General features: G+C 35.9%; 1 protein-coding gene across 3 annotated transcripts in view; it reads left to right on the top strand.

The window, feature by feature from the left end:
* The window catches only part of DNAJC13 (DnaJ heat shock protein family (Hsp40) member C13), a 106,767-nt gene that overhangs the window by 59,749 nt on the left and 26,056 nt on the right, over positions 1 to 20,962 (top strand). For all 3 annotated transcript variants that reach the window (XM_032488325.1, XM_006176287.3, XM_014552018.2), the window contains 16 exons: positions 975 to 1,037; positions 1,716 to 1,817; positions 3,188 to 3,292; positions 4,026 to 4,228; positions 5,304 to 5,388; positions 8,044 to 8,198; positions 8,700 to 8,745; positions 10,620 to 10,774; positions 12,070 to 12,271; positions 13,667 to 13,782; positions 14,343 to 14,421; positions 15,539 to 15,674; positions 17,712 to 17,896; positions 18,342 to 18,416; positions 19,531 to 19,650; positions 20,624 to 20,803. In XM_032488325.1, the coding sequence (XP_032344216.1) occupies positions 975 to 1,037; positions 1,716 to 1,817; positions 3,188 to 3,292; positions 4,026 to 4,228; positions 5,304 to 5,388; positions 8,044 to 8,198; positions 8,700 to 8,745; positions 10,620 to 10,774; positions 12,070 to 12,271; positions 13,667 to 13,782; positions 14,343 to 14,421; positions 15,539 to 15,674; positions 17,712 to 17,896; positions 18,342 to 18,416; positions 19,531 to 19,650; positions 20,624 to 20,803 (2,007 nt within the window). The remainder of the gene's footprint in view (positions 1 to 974; positions 1,038 to 1,715; positions 1,818 to 3,187; positions 3,293 to 4,025; positions 4,229 to 5,303; positions 5,389 to 8,043; positions 8,199 to 8,699; positions 8,746 to 10,619; positions 10,775 to 12,069; positions 12,272 to 13,666; positions 13,783 to 14,342; positions 14,422 to 15,538; positions 15,675 to 17,711; positions 17,897 to 18,341; positions 18,417 to 19,530; positions 19,651 to 20,623; positions 20,804 to 20,962) is intronic.

Genomic DNA, 20,962 nt, shown 5'->3' with positions numbered 1-20,962 from the left:
GTATGGATGAGCTGGACAGGTGTGTAAAAGAAATAGTGATTTTTAGAGTTGTAATTTTAAATGATGCTAGCATACTAAATTTCGAAGTGTGAAAGTAGTAAAACTTTTTAGAACAAAAGTAGAAAAACTTTTGATAACCAAAAGAAAGGGATCCTTCAGTTAGCACCTTTTTTTCCCCCCCTTATTTTAATTTAAGAAAGTTTGTCATTTAACACTTGAGCAAGGTGGGGGAAAGAACAAACTGATCAGTTCATCCATCATGCAGCTCCAAGTTGAGTATTACCTGTTACAGTGTATACACTTTATTCTTTCGTTTGTGTTTGCATTCCTCTTACATTGAACAATTAAATTTTCAGTGAACTGACTTAGAACCATTTCACCAATTTTTAAAGTGATCTTCAGTGCTTGTTATAATTGCCTTAACTATCTTATGCTTTGTGGATTAGAAAACGGATTCTGAATAAATTCACAAAACACACCCAGGAAATAATCAGACGAAAATTTATTGTTTGCTGTTACACCAGATCGCACTATTGAATTCTAATTCACTGTTACTCCAGTGAACCTGAGTACTGTGGCATAGCATTTGTATTGTAGTAAGATGCATTTTTCCTTCTTGTTTATGTTCATGATGATGTGATTTATATGAAACAGTAATTCTTTAGAATTTTTACTTAGTATCATTTGGGCCAATTCTTTCATTTACTTCAATTTTCATATTTATTCTTAAAGCTACATATTAATCTTTTTATGACAAAATCACTATCTTTCTAGGGAAATTAGACAAGTTATATAAAATTACAAAGAATTTAAGACATTGAGGAATTGTAATAATTGACAGTCTTCTCTGATTGTCTTTGTTTAAAAGATGACTTTTATTTCTTATTGGCTGTTGATTGACTTTGTCCAGTGATGGTAATATCTTGCTTTGTGTTTCTATTCACTTCTAACTAAATTCTCATTTATTTCAATAGTGTACAGATAAACTTGAACGAGATAGGTTGATCCTCTTCCTTAACAAGTTGATCCTTAATAAGGTACAGTATTTTGCACAGGTGTTCTATTATTTCCAAGTAAGTCACATGTGTATGTAACAAAGATTAATAATTACAGTTTGGGTTAATTATCTGGACATGATTCTTACCTTTTCTTCTCAGATCAGAAAGCTCTATGCAAAGATTTTTAAATAAAGTAAAGTGAATAAGTCCTAGGAAAACTTAATTTAAATTATAATCTCTTTCTAACTTTTAAGAACTTACCAGTTTTTATCTTGTTTACAAAAACAAACTGGAACATCAAAAAGTTTTTTAATGTACTAGATTTTATTTCTGATTGTAGAATAACCTGTTTATTAACAAAAAGGCCTTGCAAAATGCAGGGTAATTTTAGAACCATAGAATTTATCATGACTGCTATTCTCATCAGGCTTTAATTTGTTTATTTTTATTTTATTTTGTTCAGAATATATGTAAGTAAAAATCTTTTATGTGATCTCTCTGTAATATAGTTCTGCCCTTTTAATCTTTATCTAAATATATGCCTTTTAATCTTTATCTAAATAAATGAATACAAAATCTTGAAAATACCAAGTAATTATAGTTGTGTGTCAGTTTCTTCAAAGAGATTCCAAATAATTCTCTTCTTGGAGAGCCTTTTAGGTAGTAATATCCATTGGAAAGATTTTAGGTGATGTAAACAATGTTTTTGTCTTCCAGAAAAATGTTAAGGACCTCATGGATTCAAATGGAATCAGAATCCTTGTGGACTTGCTCACCCTTGCGCATCTCCATGTGAGCCGAGCTACTGTACCGCTGCAAGTAAGTGTGTTTGTCTAGGTTTTACAAGTTTAACATTCTTTGAGTATGAATTTAGGGTCAAAAGACTCATAAAAACCTCAAAATATGTCAGTATGTGTGGTCTTGAATGTGTTTCTCCAATATATTATTGTGGTAGTACTGATGTCTGGGAGATTGTCACACATTCAAAAAGTGAAATAACCAAGATGGACATTGATGAGTTTTATTTTTCTGATGTATCTTTTGTCTTTTAAAGTAACTAAATCTCTAATGTGACTTATTTTGAGGCAGTGTGTCCTTCAGGATTTAAACTGAACCCGTCATTTGTGAAATAACTAGAACTGTTAGCATTGAAACCAGCCAGGAACAGGACAGAGTTGCAAGTCTCTACTGAAAGGCCCCTTCTGACACCTAACTTATAGAAGAGATCTGTACTTAGCTCACTGATGATAATTTTGGTTTTAATGTTACTTTTTGTGTAATCTCCTTATTCTAAGAGATGTGTCATATTTTGGCAAAATTGTGATTACCAAATATTGAATACTAGGATATGACATTTTCTACTATCAGGTATAGTAACTATAATGGTTTGTATTATATTACAGAGTACCAGGTACTATTCTGGTACACATAATATATTAACTCTTTAAGTCCCCCAGCAGCCTTCCCATTTTACAGATGAGGAAAGTGAGAAACAGAGAGGCTAAGTATATTGCCCACAGTCACCCAGTAAGGGAGAGAATCAGAGTTAGAACCCAGAAGTCTGTGCTCTTAACCATGCTCCTATACCTCTCTATATGAATCTAACTGAAAGCTGACAGTAATAAGGGTATTTAAGATCATGCTTTAATAAAAATACTAACCACATAAAAATCCTATACTGGATTCTTATAAACATGGATATATAAAATGATCTGTCATGAGAGTAGTAGATTGAAAGTAAGTATTTAAAACCACTAAAAACTTTCCTGTTAGCATTTTAACTCTTCGATCTCAGGTATTTATTGAAACTTACTTGGAGTGAGTTTTTTTCCCTCAAAAGAACTTTAATATTTTGATCATTGTGATTTAGGTTAATGATATATGTTTAATGATATAGCTATTTGCAATATTCTTGTCTACTAAAATTTTAGTGCCCTGAGAATGTTTTAAATTTAGCTTAAATTGCCAAGTGAATTTAGGAAACTGTTTACTTCAGATACATAATAAGGAAGTAGCTTTTTCGGACTATGAGGTTAGGCAGCTAATCCTTAACTCTTAAAATCACTTAAAATTGTATTTAGATGGATTTCTAAAGAAATACAAACTCAAATTGTACTGTGTAACTTTTTATGACATCTGCCCCCTTAGATTTCTGCCTTGAAAAATAACTACATCTTTTTAAAATTTAGAGCAATGTAATTGAAGCTGCTCCAGACATGAAAAGAGAGAGTGAAAAGGAATGGTACTTTGGCAACGCAGACAAAGAAAGGAGTGGCCCATATGGATTTCATGAGGTATATGTCTTAGAGAAACTTTCTGTGGAAGTCTTAGCCTTTCTTATGGCCTCCTGCTTTAGCACATATAGAGGTGTGGAACTGATTTAAATTACTGTCGTCAGCTCCAAGGGCTCTGCCATTTCATTTCCACACACGCACACGCACACACACACACGCATGTCTTTAAACTTTATTGTTTAAAAGCTGTTGCATATGGAGGTAACACTCAGATTTTTATTGAATTTTATGTAAAAGTTGCTACGTGAATAATTATGTCAAGCCATAATGCTTCTATATTCTGTGAACAGGTAATGTTTAATATGGAGTCTGAAATTCATTGAAAATTGCCTGTACAGTCCAAGGACAGTTTCCATCTTAACACCTGCTAATGTTTGATCCTACCCTCCCATCTTTGGCTTCCCAGGCTTAGTTGGAATTTAGTCAAAGATAGTTTTATAGAAGACGAAGCCTTCTGCTTTTATATTATTTGGTTGTTTTACACTCTACCTACCATTTTTATTCTTTCGTATTCCTTATGCTTTGCAGTTTGACAAGCTAAATGATTATTTTCTTACATTAGTAGCCAAATTTATGCTCCTGAGGCCTGTCTGTAAGTTTGTTGTTATCTAATAGTGACCTTGCATGTTTACTTCAGTTTAGTTTGTATTTACTGTAAAATAAAAAAAAAAATTAACAAACCTTTTCATTTTGTTTTGTCTGTTTGGAAAAATGATGCCTTCCATTCATTTAGATGCAAGAATTGTGGGCCAAAGGAATGTTAAATGCAAAAACCAGATGCTGGGCTCAAGGCATGGATGGATGGCGACCACTTCAGGCAATACCCCAGCTTAAATGGTGTCTATTAGCCAGTGGACAGGCTGTACTAAATGAAACTGACCTTGCTACCCTTATATTGAACATGTTGATCACAATGTGTGGATATTTTCCAAGCAGGTAAAATGTAATTGAACATTTCCATGGTTAACAGGGGACTCTAAAACTCTTTTCCTCCCCATTTGTATGGGTGCTTGCGTGGTTATGGCATGGGATTTATTCTGGTGATTTAAAGCAAAGATATTCTATTTGTGGCCTTAAGGGAGTACTGTTTTGAATTTTGGAGTTTTTTGAAACAGGTATAAAGAAAGAAATCGCAAATTGTATTGCTAAAATGCTGAATTAAAGCAGCTTTCCCTGGGAAACTTCAAATGTTACAAAACTGAGGCTTACTAGCTATACTCTTAGCAGCAGTAACACTTGTCATATTCATGTGAGTCAGGTATGAAGAATTTGAAATAAACACAGTGTAGTTCACAGACAGTGATGAGTCCTGGCTTTTGATCTGTCAGGCTAGCCCCTCCTGGTTTAAGAACTAGACCCACGTCTTGCTACACTTGACTAATGAAGGTGAAAGTGTTACCCAGTGATAGCTGTAATTGTAACCCTTGCATGGAACTTTTCAATCTCTATAAAATATTTGCATATACATCATCTTACTATTAAACTAAAGATATTTTGTGATGGAATTTACTGAGAAATTGTCAGTTTTATAACAGTCGAGGCTTTCACAGTTCCAGTTCTCTTTAAAATTCAGATCAGGCTTGAAACCATACAATTAATGTTTATGGAAGTACTGTAGGATTCAAATTAAGGCTACGCTTGGAAATTACTGAGAGCAGTTAAATTAAGGTTTAAATTTATGTGACAAAATTTGATGTGCCCTTTGGGGGGAGTAGCCAGACAGTGTGTTGGACAACACCAAGTTTAATCAATTAAATAATAAATAAGAGTCTTTGGCTCTTCTAGGGTACTGTTTTTCAAGGAAATCTAATGGAAGGAAATGAAGTCATATTAAACAGCCAAATAGATTTAAACCAAAATACCTAATCATGTTCCCAGCTGTATGAGAGCTTAGTCTTCATTAACAAAAAAAGTAAGGTAACATGCTTCATGCCTAGTAGAATGTCATATGCGCTGAACATACAAATTTTAATAAATATATTAAATGTTGACCCTAGAAAATATTTTCTAGGGATCAAGATAATGCCATCATTCGGCCTTTACCCAGAGTGAAAAGACTGCTGTCAGACAATGCTTGCCTTCCCCATATTATTCAGGTAGGTGCCTTTTACGTTATGAAATTAGGAACAATATTTTAAGGATTATTTTCTCTTACTTAGTTTTATTATGAGCCGCAGTCTTTCTTTTATTGTAGTCTCTTCCATTTTCAAAAAGTGAACCCCAAGTTGCACTTATTTCACTTACTCCTAATCGAGTTGATATTCTGAGTATACTGTGGAAAGTTGTATATCCAAGAGCCTAAGCACAGGACACCTCCAGGGTTATTCTCCAAAGGTTTTATTTTTCACTTGTCCTTAAAGTCACACCATTATAATGACTTAAAGGTGACACGCTCCAGTCTGTGGTGCGTGTTGGTGTTAGGGATGCTGGGCGCACACCAGCAGACCACAGGTGTGGACGTAGTGGGTTATATCTTAAGAAATAATCACAGCAGTCTTGTCAGCTTGCCTTCGGGTTTCACTCTTCTCCGTTTTCTGTTTTCAAGGTTAGCAACTGATCCAAAGCACTGAGTTGGAATTATGTAAGATGTACTCAAGTATCTTCTTTTTTCTTATTATTCTGCTCTTTGGAAATTAAGGTACCTAAACTCCAGATGAACCCTAAGTCAGGACCCAGAGATTTCAGGGCAATATTTTCCTCCTGTCTATGGATTATTCTGTTGTCAGATCTAATTTTATATATATATATTAACCACACGTGGTGTGACTTTAAAATTCATGTCAGTTACCTGTGCTGTTTGTATCCATCAGTTGTATACTGGTGTGAAAAGGGAGAGGAGAGTTACTCAGTTTGTATATTTTTACATTCACGGATGTGGAGTTGCCTGTTTAACTCCCTGGTAATGAAAAAGCCTCCTGAATATGACACTGACGTTGCCCTCTCAACTTCTGAAACATTTCCCCCAACTTCTGTTATTTAAACATTTACACGCTTTTCTGCTGTGGGTATCTCTGATCGGAGGTTTAAATGACAGAGCACTGCAATTACGCCTTATAGCTCACCACCACTGCAGCCGAGGGGACCCTGCAGCTGTGTGTGTGAGGTGGTGTAAGGAGAGGGGTTTGGTTTTTATCCTGGCCCTTTTCAACATGCAGATAAAGGATTGTGCCTAAAAAACCTACCTGTCCCATACATTTTTCTAAGGCTTATGAAATTGAAAGGAAAGAACATGCAAATGATGTTGAATTTCAGGCCAGGAAGGGATGACTAAAATACAGATTTTAGAAGATATGGTCAGTGTAACATGAAGCTTTGGGGATTAATCAAAAGTTTTTAGTAATATCTGAACAATTAAAATGATTAAAGAGAAGAAATCTATTGATAAACCTGGCTACTTTTAATAATACATGCCTCCCATATTTTTTATACTGATTTCAAAACATAGTTTTTAGAAGCTATTTTTGATTTTACTTAATTTTCTGTACTTTAGGAAGCCTTATTCTTGCTAAGCACAGTTAGGCAGCTGTAGTGGTTTAGGGGAATATTACCTACATTGCTTGGTACAGGTTTCGGTACATCATTCAACTTTAAAAGCAATCACCAGTTTTACCATCTGATACAGCTCCAGAATATTAAGAGTGGTCTCCAAATACAGTGAATGATACAGTGAGTGAATGGTCTAGGTTTTCTGTAGACACAGTTTCTGAGTTGTTGCCTTCATTCGCGTATTTTTGTTAAAGTGATGTCAAGTCTTGAACTACAAACACTATTTAACACTAGGGACAATCCTGTTATTGCATCTTAATTTTTCTTTTGTAAAATATTTCATAATACTAAACAATCTAAATATCTTGTTAAACAGATAAGATGCCAAAACACAGAGAAATTTAAATTATTTATTTGAAAGACACACTGCTGTTCAGTCTCACACTCTGAATCGAGAACTTTGACCCCCTGATCTGAGCTAGCACTTGCCCTCATTATTGTAAACCTTTTTACTAGTAGCATTTGACTTCAAACTGGGGAGTCTTCAGAAGTAAGTATTGACACAAAATCGAAACGCCATTTTAATTAAGATAAAACTAACATTTCTTTGTCACGTGTTTAGTCATAGCAATACTGCATTGTGCTTTACTAGTCCAAATTCATTGCCGTGATCCCAGGTGGTCCTTTAGTATTGCTAGCTCAGATTTCTAGAGACCACATCCTTTAGTACTTTGTGGTAGTAGAAGTTTGTGTCCTGTAACCCTTTTGCCTTCCACCTGCACTTACAGGTCTGGTTTTCAGTGCTGTTTCACTGAAAGCTGTTCTCTGATCAGCTCTTTGAGTTTTCAAGTAGTCTTCAGGGAATGCTTCGTTTCAACCCAACTGACCTAAAACAAACCCAAAGTGTAGCTGCTTTTATTTTTCCTTTTGTCATTAACAAAGAAGTCGATCCAGGAAAATACCTGCACAGGAAGCAGTTTTACCTGTAATCATGACAGAACAGCTTCAGGCATGTTTGGGCTTTTTCTGAATAAGTTTTGATCAATTCTCAATATTTTTCTCTGCGTTAAATGTTGTAAAATAAATCATTTTTAAATTGTTGAGAGCCTGGTAGACAAGCATACAGAATCCCACTGATTCTTATTTTGCAACTTACTATGTATAAGAAACTATAACCTCAGCACATGAAATGCACAAGCCTAAGATGATTGATACTGCAAGTTGTTTACAACCCAGTAACAAAAACATTTTATTTTGTTTTTTAGCTCCTGTTGACTTTTGACCCTATACTTGTTGAGAAGGTTGCTATTTTGTTGTACCATGTCATGCAGGATAACCCACAGTTACCTCGTCTTTATCTTAGTGGAGTGTTTTTCTTTATCATGATGTACACAGGTTCCAATGTGCTTCCTGTTGCTCGGTAAGAGCTCTAATGAGAATCTATTTTAAGTGATTTGAATTGTACATGGACAGATTATTAAATTTTTTATAAGTACATCATTGCTTTTATTAAAATTTTCATTATACAAGCTATTTATATGTCTGAAAATTTGAAAATTAGAAGAATAGGGGAATTCAGAATAACACTACCATATCTAACACAAGAATTATATCATCTAGTAGTTAAATCTTCCAAATGTAATATAACTATATTCACATTATATATGCAGTTTTACATTTGCTCAATTTTTCTTAAGAAGATAAATTTTTTCAATTTCATAATTTTAGTATGACCATAATTTAAAATTTTTTTCTAAGTAAGTTTTTACCTTAAATGGAAGTAAGCAGTTTGGAAATATGGATTTACAAGTTGCCTTTTGTGACTTTTATTTATATATAAAAAATATGATCTTAGAAAAGTAAGGTTACTAAATCTAAATCAGTTGCCTATACGTGCTAAGTATTTTTTTTTTCCTCCTAGATTTTTGAAATACACACACACCAAACAGGCTTTCAAGTCAGAAGAGGTAAGCCAGATTAGTCCTCTGAATATGTAACTTAACAGTGGGTAAGCTATCTTGACACTAGAGTTTCCTGAGTTGTGTGTGTTCACTAGATTATAAGCACTTGAGGGCAGGTATTGTTTTATTCTTTTTTTTATATTCCTTGTAGTACCTTGTGCATAGAAAGTCTAAACTAATTTTTTTAATGAAAAGAAATGTTGCCTTTAGACTTAATATTGAAATTGTAGATATGAATTATCGCCTGACATTGCTGTAAATATAATTTTACCTCTGGGTAAAATTTATCTTAGTAATTTTCATAAATGATTCAGTATATAACCGAGTCTCATATAGTCAACTAAGACTCAGTAAGACGTCAACCTTGTTTTTGTTCAGATCCCAATGTAGCAGAAGTGCTAAACTTCTTTTTTGAAGCTAGTTAATTTTTCAAGTGCCCTGAAGTGTTCTTGCCATTTTACTGAGGAGGAAAAGTAGGAATCCAAAAAAAATGCAAGTACCTTTGACAAAATATAATTTTACACCTACATTTTGCGGAGATATTTATTGTAAACACATAACTGAAGGGTGTTTAAAATTTGGTTAGACTTTTCATGGAGCGCTGATTGGCAAATTTTATTGAGAGCAGAAGAATGAACCAAAATTAGATCACTGTGTAAGAGACTAACCAAGGAGTGTTACACCACTTTGACAACAGATGCTGGACCAAACTGTCTGTTCTATAGAGTAGCCATTTAAGCCCGAGAAAGTAATCTGTCTGTCTAATAATATTGAAGTGATGACCTTAGAAGTATGATCTTCTTAGCTTTATAGAAATAGAAAATATAAAAAGGGTTTTTTAAAAAAATTGCGTCTAATGCCACCACCTTAATGTTAACATTAGGCATTTTGGGCATTCTTTTTTCCTTTCCTTTTTTTCTGTGCAGTTACACATATGTAATTTTTTTTTTCAGATTTTATAATATGAGAAACTACATATGTCATTTCACTCAACAATATTTTGAATAATTACAGCAAAACAGTGTTTATTGATAGCAGAACTCTGGATGTAGGAACTACCTAATAACAGTGTCCTAAAGAGCAGAACAGTTCTTCACCTAGAAGTTTAATAGAAGTGAATTTATGGCTTTTATTAGTAAAAAGCCTGAAAATATTCATTGTCTAAATGTGTATTTGCCCTAAGTGGTAAAACCATGTCTGGGTTTTTTTCCCCTCTTTGTCAGATCCTAGAGGAATTTGCCTAGAAGGAAATAAGAAAAGTATTTATAGTCTTCAGGATTTTTTTCCATCAGCTAAAGAAATGAGTTTCAAATTTTAGTTTGATAAAGTATGAACATTACCCTGACTCCATTTGGTCAGCCAGAGGATATAGAGTTCTTAGGTACAGTTAATTATAATTACTTAATAGAAATTCTCCATCTAAATTGTAGCCACATTTCATGAGGATAAGCTCTTTAAGATCTTGATTTTTCTGGACTTTTTGGAAAACAGAAACAGGTGCAGTTGGGAACTACAGCCAACAATATAACACAGCGTAAATGATGTAAATCTTTGCAGGGTCTTTTTTGTGTTGTTCATTACTGTTATATGTGGTCAAAGGCCAATTGTCCTGAACAGTGCTGGCAGCACCTGACACCTGAGGAGGTTAAGACTGCTGCAGGGCTCGGGGGAGCTGGCTCCACCTGGAGCCCATGCCAACCCAGTTTATACCAGATGCCTCACACTTCACGTTTTGCCATGTTTCCATCTAAATTTCCAAAGCCTAAAAGCATTTGTTCCATTTGTTCTCTTTTCTTAAAATGTTCTCTAACCCTAGTCATTTATTAGAAAACTGAGAGATAACTTTAATGTTTCTGACTTTGTTTTGTTTTGTTTTCAAGACAAAAGGACAAGATATTTTTCAGAGAAGTATACTTGGGCACATTCTACCAGAAGCAATGGTTTGTTACTTAGAAAATTACGAGCCGGAGAAGTTTTCTGAGATTTTTCTAGGAGAATTTGATACTCCAGAAGCAATCTGGAGCAGTGAAATGAGGTAAATAGCCAGTTGATTGTATTTTATAGCCAGAATCTTTACTTCCTACCATCTCATTGGAATTCTGTTAAATGAACTACTTTCACTAGTTGCATAATCTAAAGCCACAGTGGTCATTGGTGCCAAATCAAGGAACGAGTATTGACAAGGCCTTAAGCTTTTTCTCTGTTCTAACACAGTTTGACAAAATTACTGTCACTTTAATACAGCTTTATACATAAGGGTAGAGCCTATTACCACTGGTTCTTTTAGGCAATGGATTATTAGGTATGTATGCAACATGTGGATAAAATCAAGACACTCTCTCTGGGTATTTGGAAATAGAACTGTACCCCACTAACTAAAAACGATGCCCATATGGAATGGATCAGACTAGAAATCCCAAAAATCATCTTAGAATGAGGCCAGCACATTTTGACCTTAATCCTAGGAGAATCCCTTAGGAAAAGTCTGTTTCCACCAAGAAAAAGGAGAGGCCCTGAAGCAGATGTCAGTGTCCAAGTAGGTTCTGTCCAGAAAAGACTTGGCACTTCATAGTTCCAGATCTTGTCTACTTCTTTGTGGAGAACGCCGCAGTCCTCTTAACTGGATGACAGTCGATCTTCTGAGTCAGTTACTCGTTCTCCTTTGACTGACTTCACACGATGCCACCTACTGGTTATCATTTGGCTTCTCTTACAGGCTGGCATGTGCCGGCCACCAATTTGAATATATTCTGTATGGCAGTCATATTTTTCATTGGGAACAAGTGTATAGGAATGTGAGTAAGTTTATAACAGTTACTCTGTATAATATCTTTCTCCTGAGATTGATTAATATGAATCCCCCTGTCTAAAAGATGTAGCTATCTGTATCCTGAGCAAATCGTTTCTGCTTAGCTGAGGGCCAGACCCTAGACCCTAGACTGTGGTAAATTAACTAAAATGAAGACCATGCAGTGAACTTCTTTGGTGTGATAACTGGCTTGATAGCTAAGTCCTTGGCTGTTGCCCTCATCCATGCACCATACCATTTGACCTCCTACTGAGTGAATTTTTAGTAGGAAGAGCTGGTAATATCGGCCTTTTTCTCTATGGTCTTCTTTATAAATAATATTACAAATGAGTTTTTATCCATTGGGTGTTTTTATGCAACAAGTTTAGAATACCCTGAGTAACATTCTTACAAGCTCTCATTTTAGGCCAGTAACTGAGTTACTCTAAAGAAGATCTATGTAATTACCTTGCATGATTACCTTTCTTAACTTTTCTTTAAAATAATCCCTTCATAATGCTTGGAGATTTTTCTAATTGTAGGCGCCTCATGATAGAGAAGATTGCTGCCCATCTTGCCGATTTCACACCTCGTCTTCAGAGTAACACAAGAGCACTTTATCAGTATTGTCCCATCCCAGTTATCAACTATCCACAACTGGAAAATGAACTATTTTGTAATATTTATTACCTCAAGCAACTTTGTGATACACTCCGGTTTCCAGATTGGCCAATTAAAGACCCGGTAAATCAGCAGATTCATTTGTGCCTCCTTAACCTGTAAAAATAGCCTCTGATCGCTTCTGAGGATTTCTTCTTTCTGTGATGAGGATGATAGCTTTCATTAGTGTTCCTTCTTACTTCAGCACTGTGTAGCCCTGAGTGTCGTTGAGAATATTTGGGTAAATCCCAAACTGAAAGACAGTTTTTTCAGGGAACATAAGACTTTACGATCTTGATCTTTTGTGACAAAAGTGAAACAAACTGAATTTCGTGTATATAACACATACCATAATAGCTTGGTGGGAGCTTGTCTTTTTAGCAGATTGATTAAGCTGACAGATGCTGGGGTTGGGCAGTCTGGGCCTGAGTCTCCATGTGGCCATTAATGGCTCTGTGTAACATTCAGTAATACACTGCTGGTCTTCTCTGAGCCTCAGTTATGGTCATCAGACTGCTACTACTAATAGCAGCTATTCCATGTGGTGGTTTGGGAAGATTCAGTGAGAATTCACATGAAAACAGCATAATTCCTGGCACACACTGGAGTGTGACTTGCTCATTTGTATAGTAGTAGCTACTCTCTGCCCTTCCACAGTGGCCTTGGGAACCCTCCAGTTTGGGTTCCCCCCTGGGTATCTCCTGGAAGCCTGGAATGAAGTAGGCGTGGGTGCCCATGTTGGTCTGTTACTGTAGCAGAGATTATACCGTTATCCTTACCATCAAAACATTTCAGAGCAGTTGCCATTTGTACCACCAAGCTGTGACCAAATGAAGGCAGGTTCTGGATTCAACATGAGATCCTAGAAAAGGCATGGGCTTCTTAGTCAGACCTAGGTTTGAATCCAGCACCATCACTTATTAACTGTGAAACCTGCAGCTGTCTCTCAGAATCTCAGTGTTTCCATGTATTTTGAGATTTTATACAAGAATTAAACCTGCTGCAGTCTGTGAAGCATCCAGCTCCTTGGCATACAGGCGTGCAGTGAACCTTAGCTCTCTCCCCACGCACTACCCAGACTCTCTTGTGTTCACTGTCCTTACATTTGTTTGAATGCCAGCATAGCGGTAATGATGTTAGATCACCTGCTTGCTTTCTTACTGCAGTGTATCATCTACTAATTCCAGAGTTTTCCATACTTTCTGAACGTTTCTTTAACAGTTAAGAGTAGAGACAAAAATTGACAGAGAATTAAAATATCACTTAAAAGTAGGGGAATATAGCCCCATAACAGATAACCTTGCTACCTGACATTTCAGCAGGGCTAAGAAGGTGATTTTGGTTACTTGTATTTCAGAAAGCTGTTAATTGAATAGCCTAGAATGTCAGTTTAAAAAAATACGGCACAACAGTTCTGTAACTTAAAAATTATATTTTGAAAAAGTTTGATAGACGTAAGTTTTAATCTTGTCTTTTAAGGTTAAGCTTCTAAAAGATACCCTTGATGCCTGGAAGAAGGAAGTAGAGAAGAAGCCGCCCACAATGTCAATAGATGATGCTTATGAAGTGCTGAACCTCCCTCAAGGACAGGGGCCGTGAGTCGTTTTCAGTATCGCCTTACCTCTTTTTCTCGCAGTTTGTGTTATGCGTGAGGAAGAGACATGCTAGCAGTATGTCTAGAATCCTAAATGACAGGTGTACAGGAAAGAATGCAGATTTACTGTATTTCTTGATCAGTGCAGTTTTATAGTAGAATAGGCGTGTTAGAGAAAAATAGTTTAAAAGACATTTTCTTATACATAGACTGAATTTGTAATTTTTGGCAAGGCGGATAGTTCAAATAACTTAGAATTATAGAGCTTGAAGTAACATTTTTAAAAGTTTAGAAATTTTTTTTTTAGTTCTTCAAACCCCAAATAGGGTTTTGTAATTTGAAGTGAATGATAACCTTGCCTAGGGAATATTTAGGTTTTATCTTTCACACTGTAAAGATAACACATAAGAATAATCTTACTTAAATTTTACTGGGTTTAATTTGATGCCTAGTAAATGGTCATACACAATACAATATTCTTAAAATATTACTTCAGATGATCGTGTAAATATTTTTCTTGCACCTTACTGTATTCATAAAACAAATTTTCCTATTTAACAGGCATGATGAGAGCAAGATTAGAAAAGCTTACTTCAGACTTGCACAGAAGTACCACCCTGATAAGAATCCAGAAGGGAGGGTATGTCCTGCCTTTGGAATTAGGGCTTTGGGTTGACTTCCTTTTGCTTTATTACCATTTTAGGGAGAGGAAAGATCTACTCGTCCTGTGTGTCAGTGTCTGCTTCGTAATACGTGTCCAGAAAAAGTATAAATTTTGATTCAGACTTTTAAAGTCGTCTGCTGCCGGCATTCCATGATCTTGCCTCTCCCAGCTTCCTACTACAGTACTACCTGAGATTCATAACAGATGAAGTCACATAAGAACCATTACAACTAGGACTGATTGTCTGTTGCTAGCAACTTGGAGTTATTTCCACTGATTTCAGGGTCAGCGTTTTTTTTATTAGAGATAGGCAATATTCCTGAATAGGAACAGCATTGGAAAGATGCCACTTTTATATGTGTAAGGCATTTTTAGTCAAAAGCCTGGAATATTTTTGAGAAATTTATAGCAATTCAGATTCATCTGGGAAATAAAATAAAAATCAGGATAGGAAGAAACCTTGAAATCAGTATTAACTGCTAGAATTAACCTACCAGATATTAAAATACTCTACAAAACTGTAATAGTAAAACAGTATTATACTGGTACAAGGGTTAACATGTAGATTAAGGAACATAATGTAGCAGTTTAAGAGCATGGATTTAGGAGTCAGACCTGGGTGTGAGTCTTACTAGCTCTGTCAGCAGTGGACTTTCTGACCGTAGGCAAGTTACTTAACATTATCTAAAAAATGAAGATAATAATGATACATGCCTCACATGGCTGTCTTGAGGATTTAGTGAGATAATGTATGTAAAGCATGTAACACAGTGCCTGCCTTAGTACTCAGTAAACAATAGCTCTTACAACTATTTTTATAACAACTCAGAAACTGTCTCTAGTGTTAATGAGTTTAACATAAGTATGGTATAAATCAGTGAAGAAAAATTTTCAGTAAATGGTACTGAGATCATTGAATAGCTATTTGGAAAAAAAAAATCGTTTGCCACCTAGATTACAGTAGGAATGAATTCCTTAATGTAAAAAAACAAAATAATAACTAAAGTTACTGGTAGAATACAAACCAGCTGTGTTCTGTTTAAGCTGTGATTTGAGATGTTCTAAATTAAAAATTGTCTTTGGTTACATACAGGATATGTTTGAAAAGGTAAATAAAGCCTATGAATTTTTATGTACCAAATCAGCAAAAATAACAGATGGACCAGATCCAGAGAATATAATTTTAATTCTGAAAACACAGAGCATCCTCTTTAACCGTCATAAAGAAGGTAAGACATGTTATTCTCAAATTTTAATTTACCCTGTAGTTACTTCTGCCATGTTCTTTGCTTCTGTGGCCTATTTTAATAGATTTCTTACTATTATTGCAAAAGACTCCTTAGAATTGGATTTTGATACAGTAGAAGAGTAGTTCTCTATAAGAAGGTCCAAAATGTTTATTTTATACCTTTCACTTCTTACCTATGTTTTTCAATATTTTACATTTGTAACAGGATTTCATTGTTCCTTCCTGAAGGACATTTCTGATCTCTGGAGGTACTTGGTTAGCTTCTTGTTTAGCCATTTAGCAGGAAACATATTAAATAAGATCTAAAACGGATCTGGAATTTAAGGTTCATTAAATGTTATTAAATCACATATAGAAGACTGTAGCTATCCAAAAACTCTAAAGGTAGAAAACACCAAGAGTGTTGTTTTTTAAAAAGCAACAGAAACTTTTGCCATAATTACAAATATCCCCCCACACTTCATTTCCTGTGGTGGCTCTCAGAATCCTCTGTTCCTGTTAGGACAGTTGGGAAAACTGTTACAGACAAAATAGGTGTGATTTCAGGGTGCAGGGTTGTTGGGAATTTCCAGCTCGCTTTTAGGGCCATTTGTGGTAGACCTAATAGTAGCAGCCAGAAAGCTAGGGACACATTGAAAAATGTTAAGACTTGGTTGGGGGTAGGGAGTTAGGGTCAGTGTGGCAGGTGTCCTTTGGTTTGGGAACTAAACTTGACTTACAGCACAAAGTGGGAGACCAATTTGCTCTGTAGGATGATGGGAGAAAGCAATGGGGATTTGAGATAAGCAGGAGGACTGTTGGGTAACTGGAGACAAGAGGAGTTGCAGTCTAAGTATTGGAGGGGACAGCATGGGGCTCTAGCAGTTTGGTCATTAGAGAACAGTGATTAACTGATTCACTTTTGCATATGAATTCAACAGAAAGCATTAGTTACATGGCATTTATCACTAGTCAGAATGGGTTTAAAGAAGTCTTTTCAAACCACTGGTTATTTTTTAATGGCAGTAACTGTAGTAGCCACAGGGTGCAGTTGTGGCTCTCCATTGGGTTGTTATCAGGGTGAGAATGTTTTTTCAGGCTGTCTTCCACTCTTCCCAAAAGGAGTTTATGTCCAATAAGTTTTGGGCTGAGGATCCTGATCAGATAGGACTTAAGATTAATTCATTCTGCTTTCTTACCACATACGTATATGTATGTGTTAGGACTGCTAGGATCAGTTCCAAGGGGGTTTTTAAGCCATCTTAGAAATGAGTCAATTTAAGGCAGATTACTGGTCATTCTCAAAAGGGAAAAAGCTTTATGCTGATGTCAAGTAGGATGACAGAGGTACTTAGGAAGTCAAAGCCAATTAATTTGCATATTCTTGCCTGATAAATTAGTTTAAAAAAAAATAGGATGAAAGGAAGAGAGGAATTGAGCACTTCCACATTTCAGCTTTTCCTTTTAAATTTGCTTATCAAAACATGGACTCAACCAAGTATAGCTAATAAATTAACTATCTCTACCTTGTATCTCTAGTAACAAATTATATTCATTATTTTCAAGTGTTTATTTTACGGTAACTAGTGAAATAGAAAAGTGTGCTTGTTATTCAGAAAGCAGAATATAAAATATTCACTGTCATTTAAATCAGATGTCTCTCATTATGTCTTTATAAGAGATAAGAACAACCTCTGGTGCATTGTCTATGTCTTGCTGTCTATGATCAGGTGAAAAATTACAAAGATCACGGGGACAACATAGAAAGTAGATATTCTGAAAGGGATCAAAATCACTATACACCAAGTTCAGTTAATCTACTAGAAAATACTCTTTTTCTAGTAGAAACATTAATAGAAAAGTCAACCAAACAAATTTGCTAGAAAAGAAGAGATCCAAGGGATTTGTACTTGGTTTAATTTTGTTTTATAAATTGAATTAGGAGACATTTAAGATGTTGATTATTTTAATCTTTTTTTTTTTTGGCAATGTAATTGAACATAGTGTCAAAATTAACTTATGATCATCATCATTTCAGATTTACAGCCTTATAAATATGCCGGATACCCCATGCTAATTCGGACTATAACGATGGAAACTTCAGATGACCTCCTGTTCTCTAAAGAATCACCGTTGTTGCCTGCTGCTGCAGAGCTGGCTTTCCATACTGTTAACTGCTCAGCCCTCAATGCTGAAGAGCTCAGGAGGGAGAATGGAATTGAGGTGATGTGGAATGACCTTTGTGCTTGTCTTCAAGCTAGGTTGGGCCCATTGTATGACTCTTGGCAATAGAAAATTCACCAAGTACAAATATAGTTGATTCAGTTTCTTGAATTTATTCCAACAGATGACAATGTATATTCTCTATATTCTAATATGAGAATTAAAGGTAGAAATGGAGCTTTATTTCATAATATGAATTAGAGAGTACTGGATTCAAGATTGGTGAACTTTAATGTTACTTACAAACTAGCTCAGTGGGAATGCTTAAAAAGAAACTTCTAGGATTCCTTTGTTTACTTGTTTATTTAACAAATGTTAGTTCAGCAAACATTTATTTACCAAATTTCTAACATTAGAAGGTTATTAATGTTTTATTCCTATCAGAAAAGACTTTTCAGACATCATGTCAAAATGGAGAGTTAATGACTGAATTCTGTCTCTGCAGGTCCTACAAGAGGCATTTAGTCGCTGCGTGGCTGTCTTGAATCGTTCCAGTAAACCAAGTGACATGTCAGTACAGGTGAGGCTAAAACAAGGTTCCAAGAAGTTACAGCAGACCAGGGGCTCAGACTCCAGCATCTGTGAGAGTCTCGGAGGGCTCATTAAAACCTGGGTTGCTCAGCTCTGCCTCCTCTCCCTCTCCCACAGCTTCTGAGTCAGTAGGTCTGGAGCAGGAGCCTGAGAATGTGCTTTTCTAACAAGTTTCCAGGTGATTCTGATGCTGTTGGTCTGTGTATCACATTCTAAGAACCACTGCACTAAATCATATGTGATCTGATGGCTTAATTTTTCTTTTCTTAGAGTAGAGAATGGTACAATGATCCCTTGTCCCTGTTGCCAAGTTTCAAACAGTTGTCATTTTGCCATTCTTGTTTCATTTATCTTCTATCCCCTTCCATAATTTCCTTCTCTGCCTCCCTCTCCTGTCCCTAATAATTACAGTGGCTTATTTTCTGCTAAATTCTTTGATAGAAGATCCGTCAGGAATTCATTAAGATCATTGTAGAATTCATCTCTTTATGTGGCCTTTTGTTTATGCCAGCAAAATTTAGAATATAAGACAGTTGATCATGTATAACTGAAATGTGCTCTACACTGGAATTGGACATAGCATTGTAAAATGACTATAACTCAGTAAAAGTCTTTAAAAAAAAAAAAAGACTGTTGAGTACAGGCTTTTGCGTTTCATCCTCTATTTTGTAGTACATGAATAGAATTCTGGACAAAAATACATTAATTCAGATGGTGGCAGACATTATCAGTATGGACTGGAGAGTAAATATTTGAGGCTTTCAGGTTACATACAGTCTCTGTTGCATATTTTTTTATTTTTCATTTTTACAATTCTTTAAAAATGTAAAAACCATTCTTAGTTTTGTGGCCATACAAAAATAGGTCATGGTTGATTTGGCCTGTGGGTCCTAGTGGCCATGCTTTGCCAACCCTGCACCCGTAGGAAATCTAAACTAGAAATGCTAATAATGCAATAGCAATGTTCTGTTAAATTTTGAAGCATCGTATGTATGTACCATAAGCGTTATTCATGAGTCTCTGCTGATACGATTTCCACTATCTTAAATAAGGAATGCATGTGTGACTCTTTTTTTTTTTTTCCTCTGTTGTGTTGTCTGCAGGTGTGTGGGCACATAAGCAAATGCTATAGTGTGGCTGCTCAGTTTGAAGAATGCCGAGAGAAGATCACAGAAATGCCTGGCATCATCAGGGACCTTTGTCGGGTGCTCTATTTTGGCAAGGTAGAGGTCACCTTTGTGGCTTTCTGGATTCAGTCAGCAATGGGTTTTCCTTGTCAGGTAGCCAGTCCCCAATTTATAAACAAGCTGTTTTCCTAAAATTATGTTTAAGTAAATTATATAAACCTCTAAAAGCATCTTCTAACAGAAGACTTGCTGTAAATATAGGCTTTTGCTCCTGGACTGGTCCACAAAGAGTAAGACTAGAGTGACACAGAGGGAAGCCGGTCTTCTCTGAACATTGAAGGAGAGGCAGGGAAGCAGAGAAAGACGTCTAGACTCCATCAGTCTAACGACAGTGAAGGACCACGTTAAACCTGAAGCTTAAGAGGCAGGTCACTGCCTGGTGGAAAGGCTGTAGGGATCCCAGAGCTGGCCGTTTCCTTCCAATCTGAGAGTGCTGAGGGAGGTTGACTGTGGGAGATGTGACAGGTGGCTGGGAAGGGGCTTTCTCAGATAACTAGGCAGAGTGAGGGTTGTGTTGGAGTAGAACAGGGTTGGGGTGCTGATCCTGGGCTAAGTTATCTCAGAGTAAGGAATCTAATGAAAATATGTTCTCAGTTTTATTTACTGGAGGTCCTTAGAAGTGTTTAATAAGAATAGACTCTAATATAAAGAAGTAAACCTGTACACCTGTGCTAAAGATATCATTGATACACTTCTAAGATCACTAGCATGTGAGTTGCTATTAAAGCCTTATTAGTATTTTTAAAAATCAAAAATGTAAGAAGTGAAACAAAACTATATTCTCAAATCTTTGAACACTAGCTTCAAAGATAGTAATTCTGTGTCTTGTCACAGGATTACTGTTAAATTTAGGCTTTAATGGACATAGGATTCAGATTTAAACTGGAATTGAAAATATAAGAGGAGGTAAACATACAGTAAGACAGCAAGCTTGACATACATTCACAGCCAGTTTCTCTTGGGAGCTTTTCTTTAACCCTGTAATTAATTCCATTATTCTTATCCTCAGAGTATTCCACGGGTGGCCGCTCTTGGGGTAGAATGTGTCAGTTCTTTTGCTGTGGATTTCTGGCTGCAGACACACCTATTGCAGGCTGGAGTTTTGTGGCATCTGCTTGGTTATCTGTTTAATTATGACTACACACTAGAAGAGAGTGGCATTCAGAAAAGCGAAGAAACAAACCAGCAGGTAACTTGAACACTGCTTTAACATTGAATTTGAACCCAAACCATAGGTTAATACAAAGCAAAGCCCCAACTATCCAGGGCCCCCAAGGCATACACTGTTTTTGAAGATAACCAAATTTATTGCTGTTTTTAAGTCCTCAAACTTTTTATCTTAGCCATT

This window comes from Camelus ferus, chromosome 1, assembly GCF_009834535.1.
Source record: "Camelus ferus isolate YT-003-E chromosome 1, BCGSAC_Cfer_1.0, whole genome shotgun sequence".
In the NCBI taxonomy this organism is placed as follows: Eukaryota; Metazoa; Chordata; class Mammalia; order Artiodactyla; family Camelidae; genus Camelus; species Camelus ferus.
The sequence above is the reverse complement of the archived record's forward strand: the minus strand, read 5'-3'. Positions and strand labels throughout refer to the sequence as shown.